Source organism: Muscardinus avellanarius (assembly GCF_963383645.1).
Source record: "Muscardinus avellanarius genome assembly, chromosome: X".
In the NCBI taxonomy this organism is placed as follows: domain Eukaryota; kingdom Metazoa; phylum Chordata; class Mammalia; order Rodentia; family Gliridae; genus Muscardinus; species Muscardinus avellanarius.
This window is the reverse complement of record NC_137792.1, coordinates 77,683,258-77,699,736: the sequence shown is the minus strand read 5'-3', so window position 1 is coordinate 77,699,736 and position 16,479 is coordinate 77,683,258. Positions and strand designations below refer to the sequence as shown.

The 16,479-nt window shown below is 37.6% G+C and overlaps 1 protein-coding gene across 3 annotated transcripts in view; it reads left to right on the top strand.

Annotated features, from left to right (window-relative positions):
* Nucleotides 1-1,147: 1,147 nt before the first annotated feature.
* OCRL (OCRL inositol polyphosphate-5-phosphatase) overlaps nucleotides 1,148-16,479 on the top strand; it is a gene marked incomplete at both ends in the record, with an annotated part of 60,480 nt that continues 45,148 nt past the window's right edge. For 2 of the 3 annotated variants that reach the window (XM_080718687.1, XM_080718686.1), the window contains 4 exons: nucleotides 1,148-1,186; nucleotides 1,428-1,507; nucleotides 5,791-5,870; nucleotides 10,966-11,004. In XM_080718687.1, the coding sequence (XP_080574813.1) occupies nucleotides 1,148-1,186; nucleotides 1,428-1,507; nucleotides 5,791-5,870; nucleotides 10,966-11,004 (238 nt within the window). Of the gene's footprint in view, nucleotides 1,187-1,424; nucleotides 1,508-5,790; nucleotides 5,871-10,965; nucleotides 11,005-16,479 lie in introns of all 3 variants that reach the window. The other variant, XM_080718685.1, reaches the window with a different exon arrangement.

Here is a 16,479-nt window from a genome sequence, read left to right as displayed (position 1 = left end):
ATACTTTCACAGCTGATCTGAAATGTCATATATGCTTAGTATCAATTTTCCATATATGTGTGGGTCTGTTTTGATGCTCTGTATTCTGTTCCACTGGTCTCTTTGTCTCCATACTATACTCCTACTATAGGTTTAAAGTCAGGCTTAATATCTGGTTAAGTACAGATTCTGGAACAAATGAATAACACAACTGAAACATTGCTGTGAGAAGAATATTGATGTGACTGTCAACATAGTAAAAAGATCAAAGGAAATATTAAAGCCCACTGGATTTACATGGGGGAAATACAGTGACCCAGCTAGAATACCACAAGGGCTTACAAATAAAGTGATGTCATTGTGTGTGTGTGTGGGGGGGAAATATTTTGAAAAGTAATTTCAAAGCAAAGTATAAACAAGGCCTGTTGACTGGATACAGAGATTAGGAGAGGGGAAGAAAGTATGTGGCTTTGAGGTTTCAAGGCTAAGTGGCTGTGTAAAATGGTGAGTTACGTCACAGTGATGTTTTAACAATGGATTATATTAGGTAAGGGGGCTGGGCCAAGGATGCATTATTGAACTTTGGGGGGCTTAGAGGTGATCTGAAGGGGATTAAAAAAGGGAGGATCAAAGGTCAGAGTTTGGGGGAAATTTTCCAGTTTAGGGGAAAAAAGAAGAAAAGGGAAACATTTGAGAGGTATGATGACCAACACAGCGTGTTATAACCTTAAGGATGTTTTGGACTGATGATGCGGGCCCTATTGACCCAACACGTTTGAGTTCCCCCAAATGTATGCAGGTATAACTGAGTTTTGATTCTCTGGCAATCTTCAAAGTCCTCGGAACAATTTTGGTGTCAATGCAGGTAGTACCTAAAATGTATTCCTTGACGAACTTGACAAGAGATGTCCCCAATCCGTCGGGCCGCTCGGTGCAGTTTCCCAGGTTGTCCGCAGGGGGCGGAATCTGCGGCGGCCTGGAAAACTGGCGGGGGAACGAGGCGCCGCTCTCTCTCTAGTCAGATTCTTGACTCCCGGCTCCCCTCTCCTGGCGCGCAGCTGTTTCTCAAAGAACGCGCAGCCGAGGCGGGTGGGTGTCCAGACACTGGAGGAAGTGTCTTCCGAGCCTCCTGCAGTCCGAAGCGCCACTGAGCCTGTAGGCCGCTGGGATGGAGCCGCCGCTCCCGGTCGGAGCCCAGCCCCTTGCAGTATCCGCCTGGGAGAAGGGGGAAGGAGGCCGCGCAGGGCCGGGGTTGGGGGTCTGAGGGACTGCGGATCAGCTCAGAAGTGGGTGCCGCGAGGCCGGGAGGCTGACCACAGCTGGGGAGAGGGCTGCCACCGGACGCGATGCTTGGGGGGACTGGGGAGGACGGCCGGAGAGGCGGGAGACCCACCGCCCCGCAACGCGTCTGTGTTTCGAAAAAGGAAACCCTTAACTATTGCCCGCATACTATCCAAGGTTTGGAGATAAAGGGTCCTCTCCGGGAGCCCTGCACTCTGACCGTAGCGTGGAGGAACGGGCAATATGAGTAAGTAACCACCTGACTCCCAGAGGAGAGGAGCCTGCCATTACCTCTTAAGCCCAAACTGCGCCTTACCGCCCGCCCACTCTCCTCTCACGGAGGCCGCGCGGACAACAGGTTCATGCCCAGGTGTGAAACGCGAGTGCTCTCCAGCCACAGGGTTTTGTCCCAAAATTCCAAGCCAGTGGATGGCTCCTGGCGGGGTGACTCAATGGCAGGACTCAATGGGCGGGGAAGAAGGAAGCCTGGGTTCTTAGTTCTGCCCCTTGCAACTGACTTGCGTTGTGTAACCTTGGGCAAGTCAGTAAGGCTTTCTGGGCTTTAGTTTCTTCATTCGTTGAATAAAAACATTAACTGCCTTGCTGTATAGCCTGTGGAGGTATAATGAGAGAATAATAGATGCAAAAGTCGTGCACAAAACTCCATGGAAATGCTTCATTTTTAGTATTAGAGTTTTTTCTTGATCCCATTCAACTGGTTCCTTCAGTCCCCCCACCCTCAAATTCCATTTGCTTGAAGGCATATTCATTAATTCAGCCGTGGGTTAGGTAGGCCAGTAACTGCCCCACTCGACTGCTGAAGCAAAAAGGTAATGAAAGGTGGAGCAAAAAGGTAAAGAAACAGAAATACAAATTACATTTTACATTTTATTAGTCTTGGACATTGAAGCTTAGTAAATAATGTTGACTGATTGAGAAAAGATTATTTTGATGAGCTATTACCATAGCTGTTAACCTTACTTTCTTGTTACAAATGCTTCATCTCCGAAGTATCCATGGTAACCATTACACATCATAGGTACCCATTGTTTGTTTACCAGTTTCTTAAAGTCAATTTTTCCCCCAGTTTAAAAATTGTTGGCCACCTAAATCATGTTATCTCTTAACATTGAATTCTGCATAAAATCAGCTTTTCTCAGTCCTTTTTAAAAATTCTGTTTGTGCTGTATGATTTTCACAGGAAAAAAATCTGGCTGAAACCATTACTGTCACTGTAACTGGATGTCAACTGGTTCTACACAGTAGCTCTTTCCTAAGTCCTGCTTGATCAGTCTGTTCATCTGAGAAATTCATGCTGTTTTCCCAAGATTTTATCAAATTCTAGAAGACCAGTTTAATAAAAAATTAAATTCAACAGAAAAGTGACTGGAAATGTGAAATATCACTATCACTTCCAAAGTTCAGAATGGGGTAGAGAGATATGACCGTTAGGCAAACCAGCAAATTGGGTCTAAGCTTCCTCTTCTAAACCAAAATTATGAGAACTGAATAGAATAGCTACACTACATTGTTGAAATGACTACAGCCCAGGATATGACTAGTTCTTTGGTTCAGTATTCGACTTAGAAGGCTTGTGAGCAGCTGGCCTTGACATAAGTGCTTCATCCTGTCTGGGCTCTTGTATTAACAGAACTTTTGAATTTGGTAGGGGTAGCTGTCTTGACTGTATCTTCCCTACAGAGAAATCAAATTTTTGTATTTCATTTATATGTGTTATGAGGGTGTCACAACAACTAACACTTGATGGTTTGACATGTGCCAAGTACTGTTCAAAATACCTTTTGTTAATTAGTTAATGTAATCCTCATAATATTATCATTCCTTTCTTACAGGATTATTGGTTGAGAAGTAGCTTAGCTGGGATCTGAACCTATAAAACCTATTTCAGAATTACATTGAGAAGTTCGTTTCGTTTAGTTATTCATTTATATATTTATTTAGTACTGGACATTGAACCTTAGGGCATTCTACCTCCAAGCTAAACCCTCAACTCTTCTTATTCTTTACTTTGAAACAGGGTCTCACTAAGTTGCTAAGGGTCTCGCTAAATTACTGAGCCTTTCCTCAAACTGCCATCTTCCTGTCTCAGCTTCCCAAGTACTGGGATCATAGGCATAATCTTTTCTTTCTTTTTCTTTTCTTTTCTCTTTTTTTCTTTCTTTCTTTCCTTCTTTCTTTCCTTCTTTCTTTCTTTCTTTCTTTTTTTTTTTGTGGTACTGGAGATTGAACCAGAAGCATTCTACCCTTGAGCTGCATCCCCCACCCTATTTTACCTTTTTATTTGGAAACAGGGTCTCACTAAGTTCTGGAGGGGGCTGAGTCTGACTAAGAACCTATAATCCTCCTGTCTCAGCCTCCCAAGTACTGGGATTACTGGCATGCACCACCATACCCAGCTGAGAAGTGTCTTTTGAAATAGTTTACTGGTGATACTAAAATCAAAATATCCATCTATAATCCTCAAATTCTTTTTTCTTGAGTACCTTCTCTGACTTGGGTGTCCAAAACTTCACGTTAGACCTTATTTTTATCATAGAACTTGCAATCTATCTTAATCTTTAGATCTATGGTTCCTATTATCAAGCATAGGAGAAATTTGCTTGAGAGACCAAAATTGTAATTAAAAATACATTTTTGGAACCAGAATTAAACACTAAGATTCATTCTTCAAGAAAAATAGGTTATGACAGAACCTTGAACAGATCTTTTTAGGAAGATTGGCAATCATGATTTATCACTTTTCTGTTTGACAACTACCAAATTCTGATTACCATTGTTTTGCCATATGCTTATTATTTTAATTTTTCTATTCTTAAATAATTATGTTTAGGTAGATTTTTGTATTTTATGCTTACTCTTTTGCTACAGTTTTGGCAAATATATAGTAGATATTCAATAAATGTTGTTAGAATTCACTTAAATTCTCAATTTATCTGACTTATGATAGTTTTAACAATACAGTCTAGTTGAAGCTTTATTGTGAATGATCGGCACCACTTCTAGTCTACATATTTTGGGAATGTAGTGGTTTGTATTCATTTTTTCTCAAAGAAAGCTCTTCCTCCTTGACCCTTGGTTTTTTTTTATCAGCCTTTTATCTAGTTTCTGTTCTTCATCTGGACATATAAAACTCAGCCCATGAACTTTTAAGTTTTGAAAGTGCCCCATATTTCTGTAATCACCTTAAAATGTAAACTTATATAAATTAGGTAAGCAGGATCAGAGCAGAAAAACAGCATTAATACTTTCATTTCCATTAGTCCTATCTAAGCAATTCTGTTTCATGGGTTATTCCCTTCAATTTTAACACATTTGGAAAAAATAAAAAACAAAAACAAATCCTTTATAATGACAACAGAGTAGAAATCAAACCCCTAAAACAATGACATTTTTAATGTCAGAAGTTGAAGTTATATTCTGAAATTCACTTGTTTCTAGCTTAATTAAGCTAGTTAACTTATTCAACTAGTATTTATTGAGCATCTGTTGGGCTACAGACAAAATGGGGTTCTTGCTCTCAAGAAGCTTAAATCAGTGAGAGAAAATAACTATAATGGAATGTGTAAGTTTTCTATTAAAGTGGCAAGAAAAGGGGTAAGTCCACTGATTTTATAAACTCCTTGAAAGAGGAGATGATATTTAAGCTGTGTCTCAGAAAGAAAAGAAGAATGTTCCAGGTTAATAAAAATGCCTGAAGAGTGCTTGACTTTGGAGAAAATATTTGGCACTCTGAATGTTTTATTACCTAGAAGGTTATACCTTGATTCTAGTCCACTAAGGATAAGTAATAAATGAAAATGAGTGTTTCAGAAGTATACATGGACTTAGAAGTCCCATTTCATATGGGAGAGGCATCTTCTGTCATGTTTATATAAGAAATACCAGCATTAAATTGGAAACTAAAGGACAAATACAAAAGATGTGAAGGCAGTCCATTTGTAACATCTGCTACCTTGTTGGTTATCCAACTGGCTGGGTACCCCCTCTTAATTAACCTCTATGAACCTGCATACTTGTTTGATATGATAGAACCATTCTTTGGTAAAAGCCTAGGGAATGTAATTGGAAAGCTAAAGTATGAATTTTTTAATTTATTAACACATATGAGTGTCTATAATGTGCCAGGCTCTGTGCTAGATACTATAAATACTATGATGAAAAGATAGCCATAATCCCCACCATCATGGAGTTCACATGGAGCTATTAGCTCTTCACTCTGGTATGCACATTCTGTAATTGAATTTCTTATGATTTTATACTGTTTTTAGGACATACATTATTGTATGTTCTTAGTGGCATATAGGACAGTGTGTATGTTCAGATGTTTCCACTAACATCCTTTTAGTCCTAGAGCAATATCTAGCTGTCACAATTCTCAGATCCAGGGAACCAGATGCAACAAGTCTAATAAAAACAGATTAGTTTTGTATAACAAGATAGCAAAGTATTTTGTTGCTAAAAGTTTGAGAAAGTTATTTTTCAGTAGCAATGTATTTTTCTGTTTTCTAGGTTAATAATCCAGTTGCATGAGAAAGAACAGCATGTTCAAGATATCATTCCTATAAATAGCCACTTCAGATGTGTTCAAGGTACTAGCTTTAATTGCTTAGCTAGTTTTATAATGTTTTTCCTTGGTCATTATTACATGTGTAATGCCATATATATTTAAATGTCACTGCATGTAAAATGAAATATTTTATTCTTTGAATAAAAAAGTTGACATTACTAATCTACCATTGAGAAGATAGGTGTTTTGTATAAGACTACTGAAGGGGATATATTGAAATATATACATATATATTACGTATATGTATATACACATATATGTATGTGCATGTGTATATAACCTATTTCCCTGGCTCCAATTAGAGATGTATATAGTCTTTTACCTGTGTAGGTAATCTTTTATGCTGACCGACGTATATGTAGATTTTTTGTCTTCATACTTAACTCTAAATTTATTTTTAAAAGGTTTCACAAACATATATCCTCATTAAGAGCATAGGTCTTGGTAGAGAACTCCCATTACATTGAATCTTGGTAAAGTAAAATTTCATGCCACCTTACATTGACTTTTAAAATTTTTTATTGGTGCATTGTAGTCATACATATTAATGGGATACAAGATGGTAGAGGAATGCATGCACATATTACTCATTTAGCCCTTCCCCAATTCCCACCCCGTTATATATGGATGTTTGATACTCTTAAAAATAATTTGTCATTGGTGTACTATAATTGTATATGATAGTGAGGTTAATAATGATATATTCACCTAGGCAAATAGCATTATCTGGTCTGTTTCTATCTCTATATTTCTCTTTTCCCTCCCTTCCTTCCCTATATGTGATTTGATTGATTAATTGATTGATTGATTGATTTAGTGGCATTGGTGATTGAACCGGGGGCATTGTACCTCTGAGCTACACCCCCACCCTGATTTTATTTCTTATTTGGAAGCAGGGTCTCACTAAGTTGTAGAAGGCCTCGTTAAGTAGCTGAGGCTGGCTTTCGAACCTGTGATCCTCCTGTCTCAGCCTCCTAAGTACTGGGATTAAAAGCATGCACCACCATGCCAGGCTATATGTGGATTTAAATGACATCTTGGGCTTAACTGACAGTCTATTCATTGTAAAGTATCAAGGTCACTTGGATTCACATACCTACATTCAGCACTTTGTTCCCAAACAATTTGAAATTAAGACATTTGACAGCATGTTATGCTGGATTTTTTTTTTTTTTTTTTGGTGGTACTGGGGGTGGAACCCAGAGGCTTTCTATCTCTGGGCTATACTCCCAGACCTATTTTATATTTTATTTGGAAACAGGGTCTCACTAAGTTGCTGAGAGCCTCTCTAAGTAGCTGAGGCTGGCTTCGAACCTGCGTGATCCTCCTGTCTCAGCCTCCCAAGCGCGGGGATTACAAGCGTGCGCCACCATGCCCGGCTTGTTATGCTGGATTTTAGTACCTTACACTCAGTTGTGTTGATTCTCAAACCTTGACATTGGTGAATTATAAGAAAACCAACATTGGGAGGAAATATTTGGCCTCCTGCCCTCAAATTTGGGGAGTGAGCACAGAAAATCTATTGTTTCATTTGCTACAGTGAAACTCAAAAATAATGGGAGATTTGCGTAGGAGGTGTTGCTTCTGTTGTGTCACATTGCTCTAGAAAGGAAATTGATTACTAGAGAACAAATGCATTATGTTTTCATCAGGTCCAGTAGTTTTATCAGACAAAAACATTCTGTATCAATTTTAGCTTCTTGAAAAACTTGAATCTCACCTTGCATCGGTTATTAAACTACATTGAATTTTTTAATCACAGTTGTAAAATACATACTGTATAAAGTTTGGAAAGAGCAGAAAAGCATAAAACAAACCACCTAAATCCCCATCTTTAAGAGATAAATGTCTAACATTTTTGTGTGTGTGCGTGCATGGTACTGGGGATGGGACCCAAGGGCATTCTACCTCAGAGCTACAACCCCAGCCCAATTTATTTATTTATTTATTTTTTTGGAAACAGAGTCTCACTAAGTTGCAGAGGGCCTAAGTAGCTGGGGCTGGCTGCAAACCTGGATCCTCCTGTCTCAGCCTCCTAAGTACTGGGATTACAAACCTGCTCCACCATGCCTGGCTTTTCTAACATTTTTCCTTTGTGGTACACATATAACTTTTAGGGTAAGTAGGACTCATCCTGTAATTCTTTTCATTTCTAGATGTCATCACATGCTATTAGCTAATGCCTATTAATGGCTACATAGTATTCCATTTTAAGAATGGCCCATAATGTAATTATTTTCTTGTGGTTGACATTTAGATTGTTTTTCACTAATATAAACAATAATGTCATGAACTTCTTTGTATGTATGTCTTCCTGCATATCCTACTTCCCTGGGACTTATTCCTATAAGTAAAAATAGTCAGTGGATATGACTTAAAGACAGCATGGTAGCACACGCCTATAATCCTAGTACTGGATGGCTGAGACAGAAGGATTGCAGGTTCAAGACCAACCTTGACAATTAAGTAACACCCTCTGCAACTTAGTGAAACCTTTTTTCCAAAGGAAAACAAAAAGAAATATGGCTGGGGTGTAGCTCAGATAGACTGCCCCTGGATTCAGCTCCCAATAAAACACACACACACACACACATACACACACACACACACACACACACACACACACACACAGATAGCATGTTAAAAAGGAAAGAGAGCACATATAAAGAATTAAAAATATTTTCTTTTTTTTTTTTGGTGGTACTGGGGTTCCTGGAAGCCCTTCTACCTCCGGGCTACACTCCCAGACCTATTTTTACATTTTAATTTGGAAACAGGGTCTCCTAAGCCAGCGCGCGCGGCTGGCTTCGAACCTGCGCGATCCTCCTGTCTCCGCCTCCCAAGCTCGGGGATTACAAGCGTGCGCCACCACGCCCGGCAAAATATTTTCAATTACTTTCTGCATTGTCTAGAAGAATGATTTCATAGATATTTAGCATATCCTGTGTGAGAAAGACATATTAAACAAGGCATCTGCATGCCATAGTAAGTTGCTGTGGTCGCTTCAATTTTAAATTTGTGGCCCTGTATGGAAGAAGCCAAGGAACTTGACTGTAGAGTAGTATTCTATTAGCTTTTACCTTTTTCTACTACTTCAAGAGTCTTTTTTACCCAATTTCTCTTAGTATTGTTTTTAATAAGAAATCACCAATTGTTAAATTGTAGTCCTACTGCTTGAGATCAGGAAAATATGTGCACACACACCATAGTTCTTCAAGGAAAAAAAAAGAGAAGTTATGTTCCTAAGTTATCACTTTCTATTTCCTGACTTGTGCATCTATTTGGAAAACTAAATTCTCAGGTTTTACAAATTTAAAATGTACTGAATAACAGTGGTAAATATATAACACCTATGTCCTGATGCCCTATTTAGTTCACTATGCTTGTAATAGTATTAAGACTATGTTCCAGCCGTGTGTGGTGGCGCACACTTGTAATCCCAGCATTCGGGAGGCTAAGACCGGAGGATCGCGGTTCGCGGACAGCCTCAGCTACTTAGTGAGGCCCTACGCAACTCAGTGAGACCCGGTTTCAAAATAAAGAATAAAAAATAGGGCAGGGGGTGTAGCTCGGAGGTCGAATGCACCTGGGTTCCATCCCCAGACACGCAAAAAAAAAAAAAAAAAAAAAAAACCATGTTCCCATATTAGAGAACTTAGTTCCTTACCATTTGCTTCTGTTGTACCTGAATAATAAGGCTAAATATAAAATCCAGGGAGCTGAAATTCTGAGACTCCTCCATCTGACCAATGTAGATGCATGCTAATCCCAAGGAGTTAGTACTAAGTTTCAATTAGCACATGCTGTTGGTCAAGTCCAAAGAAGTCAAAGAAGAAGAGATAGGTTGGATCTAGACACTAGTAGCAAGGAAGAAAGTCCCAAAGAGACATAGAGAAGAGAGAGCTCTGAACTTGCTAACTGCTTTGTTTTGTTTTGTTTTGTTTTGTTCATTGACACATATAATTGCATTTGTGGGATACAGCATGATAATTTGACACATGTATACAGTGTATAATAATCGAGGTAGGTAATATTTCTCTATGTTGGGAACCTTCAAACTCTTCTAGTTATTTTAAGATATGTAATAAACTGTTGTAAACTATAGTCATCCTGCTGTGCTGTGGGACAGAGCACATATTCCTCCTAACTCTACTTTGAAATGCATTATCCAACCTCTTTATCCCTTTTCCCCATACCCTGCCTAGCCTCTAGTGAACACTATTCTCTTCCACATTTCTATGAATTAAACTTTTTTAGCTTCCACATGAAAGTAAGAAGATGCTATATTTGTTCTTCTATGCCTAATTTATTTCATTTAATATATCTTCCAGTCCCATCCATGTTGCCACTAATGACAGGACTTCATACTTTTTTATGGCTGAATAATATTTCATTATATGTATATAGATAGAAAAATACATACATACATACATACATACATACATACATACATACATACATACTACGTTTCCTTTATCTACTCACCCCTCTATCAACACTTCATGGTTCCATATGTTAGCTGTTGTGGCTAATGCTGTAATAAACATGGAAATGCAAGGGGATTATACTTCTTGTTTGTTTAGATAGGCCTTGATAGGCCTTGGCCCCACAAGTGTGAGGGGAAGCCTGAAGGCAAAGAACTTCAGGTATACTCTGCTTTTATACAGGGAAGGAGCAGAGGTGATGAAATCACTGGGAAATCTTCAGAGACAAGATCTGAGTTGGAAAAAGCAATTCATCTCAGGGCCTTCTGGTTCATTTCTTTGGCTTTCTATAAGAAGTATCTAAATGAAACATGAAATCAATATGTTATGATTGAGGGGAATTAAACTTGCCTTCACTTGAAGGAACATGTCATTATATCATTATTTGCTTTCGGGAACTCCATTTGGTTACTCATTTGGTTCATTTTTCTTTGGGTTAAATTGCTCATAGTCTTAAGAACCTAGTGCTGTTAAAATTCTTTTTAGTAAAATGTTAAACAAAAAAGCAAAGAGTTTTTAAATGTGTTCTCAGACCTAGAGTAGTGACTGAGAAAAGCAGTTATTTATTTAGGCATATGTTTTTTATTGCAATGAATGATCTTCTCTTAATCCTGTTTTCTTTTTCTCCCTCAGAAGCAGAAGAAACTCTTTTGATTGACATTCCTTCAAACAGTGAGTACTTTTCTGAATGGTGTTGATTTTCATTCAACAAATATTTACTTGAATACTCACTGAATTTAAGACACCTTGGATACACATTATATTTTACTATCTTATCCTGTAGTTTTCCATTTTTTAGGGGAAAGTACTGGGGATCAAACCTAGAAGCATCCTTACCTCCTAAAGGCAAGATATATTACCAGCCCTTTTTTCAAAATAATTTTTTTTGAAACAGGGTCTTGCTATGTTACTGAGGCTGGCTTCAAACCTATGATTCTCCTTTTTCAGGCTGCCAAGTAGTGGAATTACAAATGTGTACCACCATTCCCAGCTTGGTTTCCCATTTTCTTAAGGCAGCTCTGTAAATTAGCATTATCTCAAAAATATTTAGGCTATGTATGCCTAAGAAAAAGCAGAAGATTGGTATAAAGCTTTACAAAAATTGAAAATATGATTTGCTCTTCTGCAGTTGAAATATTTTGAGCTACCAGTACTGATATTAGTTGAATCATTTCTGTAGAGCTGATAATTGTAGGAAGGGCTACTAAAGTATTTAAAGCACTTAAGGTTTATAGGTGTTTTTTATTTTCTGTTACGGTATTTTAAAGCTTTTCTCCTACTCTTTCTATTTTTTCATGTTATAATATTTTCATTTATTTGCTATATTTGAGGAGGCTGCAAAGTCCATTAAATTGTTTGTCCGGGCATTTGTTTTCTTTCTTAAAATAATTCTCATCTTCAATTTAAGTCCTACCCCCTCAAGGCATCCCTTTATCAAAGGAACATGTTCTTCCTTTCCACTGTTTCTATTCTCTTATTTTTATCTGTTTAAAACAAAACATTGACTTTCTTTACAAGCAGTGCTTTCTTTATCATCTAATTGTACTGTGTTATGGAGAGGAGAAAATGGGCTCTTGACTGCTACTGTGACTATTGTGCAGTTGCTATGGAAAAGAGTATCTGACCACATGAATCTAAATCAAATAGGTTCTTATCTCTTAGTTGAGTCCTTGGATGAGTGGGACTTGGTACTTAGCTTAGAGCTACAGGTTACACATAACTTTGTTTGGATGCTGACCTTGCATTTGGCATTATTAATTTGTACTCAATGGTTTAGATAGGTCTTTTCTAGTTTGGGTTCTATTATTCTTATCTTTAACCATGGATTTTGGAGGTCTTAAGGGCTGAACCTGAATGCTAAATAAAGCCAGCTGCTAGCTTCTGTTGCAAGTATCCAAGAAAGAAAATAACTTCATATCTATGCCTTGCTGTACTTATAAGAAAACAGAAACAACACTAAAATGGAAAAATTAGAGCAAAGGCACTTCTGCAGTGACTGGCATTGCTGTTAAAATAAGATATTGAAATATCCTCTTCTTGGTATAGAAAGGTTTCTGACACAAACCTGAAAAGTTATACTGAGCTCATAGAAACACTTTTTCTCTTAGAAATACTCAACTTATGGCATTAGTTTTGTTATGATCGCTTCTGCATAGAAATTGGCCGAAATCAACCACTAAGCCAAGCAAGGGAAGGAGGGACCGGGAGGGAATGGGGTGGGAATTGGGTAGGGGTTAAATCAGTGATGTGTACATGTATGTACACACAAGTTTTTTTATCCCAATATGATATATGAATATAATGCACCAATAAAAAAGAAAAAAAGGGGAAAAAAGAAATTGGCCATGTATTTTTGTGTAGAGTTCAAGTTAACTGGATCATAGAGGGGCAATAGTTCATTGGCCACTTATAAAACCTTTATTATCTCTACCAGTTTAATAATGGGCTTCATAACCCTAACCCTTAGAGAATTCAGTATCTTACAGGAGGTCGACTCTGGGTTTGTCAGGCAAGCTAGATTTTGGTGTAAATTTGTATTTCCCATTTCTTGAGTATTAAATACTTTAAAATATTTTTCTGATTATAGACTTAATTTAGTTTCAGACTTTGCAGACTTATGCAGACTTTATGAAGACATAAAAATTTGAAGTAAGTTTTTTGTGTTTTTTTTTTTTTTTGGTGATACTGGGGATTGAACCCAGGGGCATTCTACCTCTAAGCCATACTCCAGCCCTATTTTACTTTTTATTTTGAAACAGGGTCTCAGCTGGGCATAATGGTGCATACCTGTAATCCCAGTACTTGGGAGGCTGAAACAGGAAGATTACAAGTTTGCAGCCAGCCTCAACAATTTAGTGAGGCCCTCTGTAACTTAGTGAGATCCTCTTTCCAAATTAAAATTAAAAATAAAATAAAATAGTGCCAGGGGTATCACTCACAGATTTAATGCCCTTGGGTTAAATCCCCAGTTCTAAAAACAAACAAATAAACAAGCCAGGTTTCACTTAAGTTCCCAAGAGCCTTGCTAAATTGCTGAGGCTGACTTTGCTCTTGTGATCCTCCTTTTTTTCAGCCTCCCAAGTACTGGGATTACATGTGTGTGCTACCACATTCGTCGTGAAGTATGAATTTAAAATGATTTGTTTCTCTGGGTGTGGTGGCGCACGCTTGTAATCCCCGCGCTTGGGAGGCAGAGACAGGAGGATCGTGCAGGTTCGAAGCCAGGCACGTGCGCTGGCTTAAGAGACCCTGTTTCCAAATAAAAATAGAAAATAGGTGTCTGGGAGTAGAGCCCGGAGGTAGAAGGGCTTCCAGGAACCCCAGTACCACAAAAAAAAAAAAAAAAGATTTGTCTCCAATCTAGAGATCACCACTCTGGTTAATATTTTTATGAATTTCCTTCTAGTCTTTATATTTTTTCATAATTAAAATTCCTATAAAGACATTACACCTCCAAGATACACCCCCAGCCCTTTTCATTTTTACTTTTGAAACAAAGTCTTGCATTTTTATTTTTGAAACAAAGTCTTGATGAAAGCCTCAGTAAGTTGCTGAGGCTGGCTTCAAGCCTGCTATCCTGTCTCAGCCTCCCAAGTACTGGAATTATAGGTGTGTGCCACCACACCTGGCCCTATATATAGTTTTTTTTTTGGGGGGGGTGTGCTTAGGATTGATCCTAGGGCCTTATACATGCTAAGCATATGTTCCACCACTGAGCTACACCCTCAGCCATATGTGTGTGTATTTCTTTGTCTGTTTGTGTTATACTGGGGATTGAACCTAAAGGGATTGTACCTCCAAGCTGCTCCCCAGACCTTGTTATTTATTTATTTATTTATTTATTATTTATTTATTTATATTTTCTATATGTGTGTGTAATGTATTGGGGATTGAACCCAGGGGCATTCAGTCTCTGAGCTACATTACCCAGCCTTTTTTATTTTTTGTTTTGAAACAGGGTCTCCCTAGACTGCTGAGAGTCTACTGCTGAGGCTGTCCTCAAACCTGTTATCCTCCTATCTTGACCTCCCAAGTACTGGGATTACAGGTCTGTACCACCACCCCTGACTTATTTTTTTGTTTTGTTTTGAAACAGTGTCTTTCTACGTTGCTAAGAGTCTTACTACATTGCTGAGGCTGTCCTAGAACCTGTTATTATTCCATCTCAGCCTCCCAAGTACTGGGATTACAGGCATGAGCCACCATACTCAGCAGCTTTTTATATATATTTTTTATCCTGCATTTTCCTTTAATATCATAACATTCTCCCATTTCATTTAAAGTTACTCTAAAACATTATTTTAATGACCAATATTTGACTATAGGTATATGCCAAAATTTATTAAATTAACTCCTTTAGCCGGGCGTGGTGGCACACACTTTTAATCTCTTGTAATCCCCGCGCTTGGGAGGTGGAGACAGGAGGATCGCGCAGATTCAAAGCCAGCCGCGCTGGCTTAAGAGACCTTGTTTTTAAATAAAAAAAGTATAAAAGTAGGTCTGGGAGTGTAGCCCGGAGGTACAACGGTTTCCAGAAATCCCAGTACCACCAAAAAAAAAAAAAAAAAAATTAACTCCTTTATATATTTAAGTCACTGTCAGGGAACATGGTGCTTCTTTATGAGGGTCCTCTTTTATAAGAGGTTTTATAGGTTTTATAGTTTAATCTCTCAGCAAGATTTTATAGTTTCTTCATATATATATTTTCAGGTTAAGAATTTTGTGGTAGATTTTATTTGCTGGTATTATGAATGAAGTCTTTCTACCATCTTTTAATTGCTTAGTATTAATTAGTACAGAATAGCTTCTAAGTTGTGGATATTTATCTTTTATCCAGACACTTCATTGTAATTTATTTTAGTATATTTGAGGTTTATTTTGTTTCTTCGCTTTGATAGATAGCCTTAATAATTTGCAAATAATAATTTTGTCTCCTTCCTGTGAGTTATAACTATTAGTTTTGCTTCATGTCATATTACATGTGATTACAATGTGATTCTTGGGACCAGAATTAAATAATTATGAGTAAATATAATGATCCTTTTCTACCTCTTGATTTCAGTGAAAATGCTTCTCATGGTGTTTCACAGTTAAGGACATTCTTGCCTATTGACTGAATTTTTGTTGTTGTTGTTGTTGTCTAAAAAGCATATTAAGAAACTGCATTTATTTCAAGTTGGTGTATTCTCTAAAAACCATGAAAGTATACTAAATTTTACTAAATATCTTCATTATTTATGGAAATGGTTATATTTTCCTTCCTTATAATTTTACCACCTATTGATGGAACTATATTGGAGCTATTTCTTAATATTAACCTCACCAATTTATAGGATAATAAATGAATATTTGAGTACCATCTATTTTCCAAACATAGTGGTAACTACTGCAGAATCATTAGAGAACAACATAGATAAGATTGTTATTCCTGTTTTGGTTCTTGTCTCTGTGCTATTTGGTATTTGAATCACACATATGCCTATAATTCATTAATTCATTCTATAAACATATGAATACCTTTTATGTGCCAGGTTCCATGCTAGACTTGAGGGCTAAAGGAGAAAGCATCATACTTTTGGTACTTTATAGATTTTGATCAGAAAACAGACTTTAAAATTATATGGAGCAGATACTCATATAATTCCATTTTTTGTACTGTCAAGAAGAGCTGTATACCCAGGCATGGTAGCACACACTTGTAACCCCAGTACTTGGGAGGCTGAGACAGGAGGATCTCAGGTTCATGGCCAGCCTCAGCTACTTAGTGAGACCCTGTTTCAAATTAAAGAATTTATAAAATAGGGCTGGGTGTGTAGCTCAGAGTTAGAATGCCCCTGGATTCAATCCTCAGTACTGAAAAAAAAAAAAAAAGAGGTATAAGAGTTTTATTAGAGGGATAACTAAATGAGGCAAGGGTAATCAGGGAAGGTTTCTTCAAAGAAGATATTTTTAAAATATAAATTGAGACCAGTGTGACTAAGTAAGAGACAAGTGAAAATGAGAGAAAAAGAGTATTCCAGGTTAACCAAGTTGGGAAGTAGATTGACACTTTTTTTGAAATAAAAGAAGGCCAAGAGGGCCTAGAACAGGGCTTGAGCACCAAAGCAAGGCAAGGTAGGACCAGATCCAGAACAATTTTAACTATTT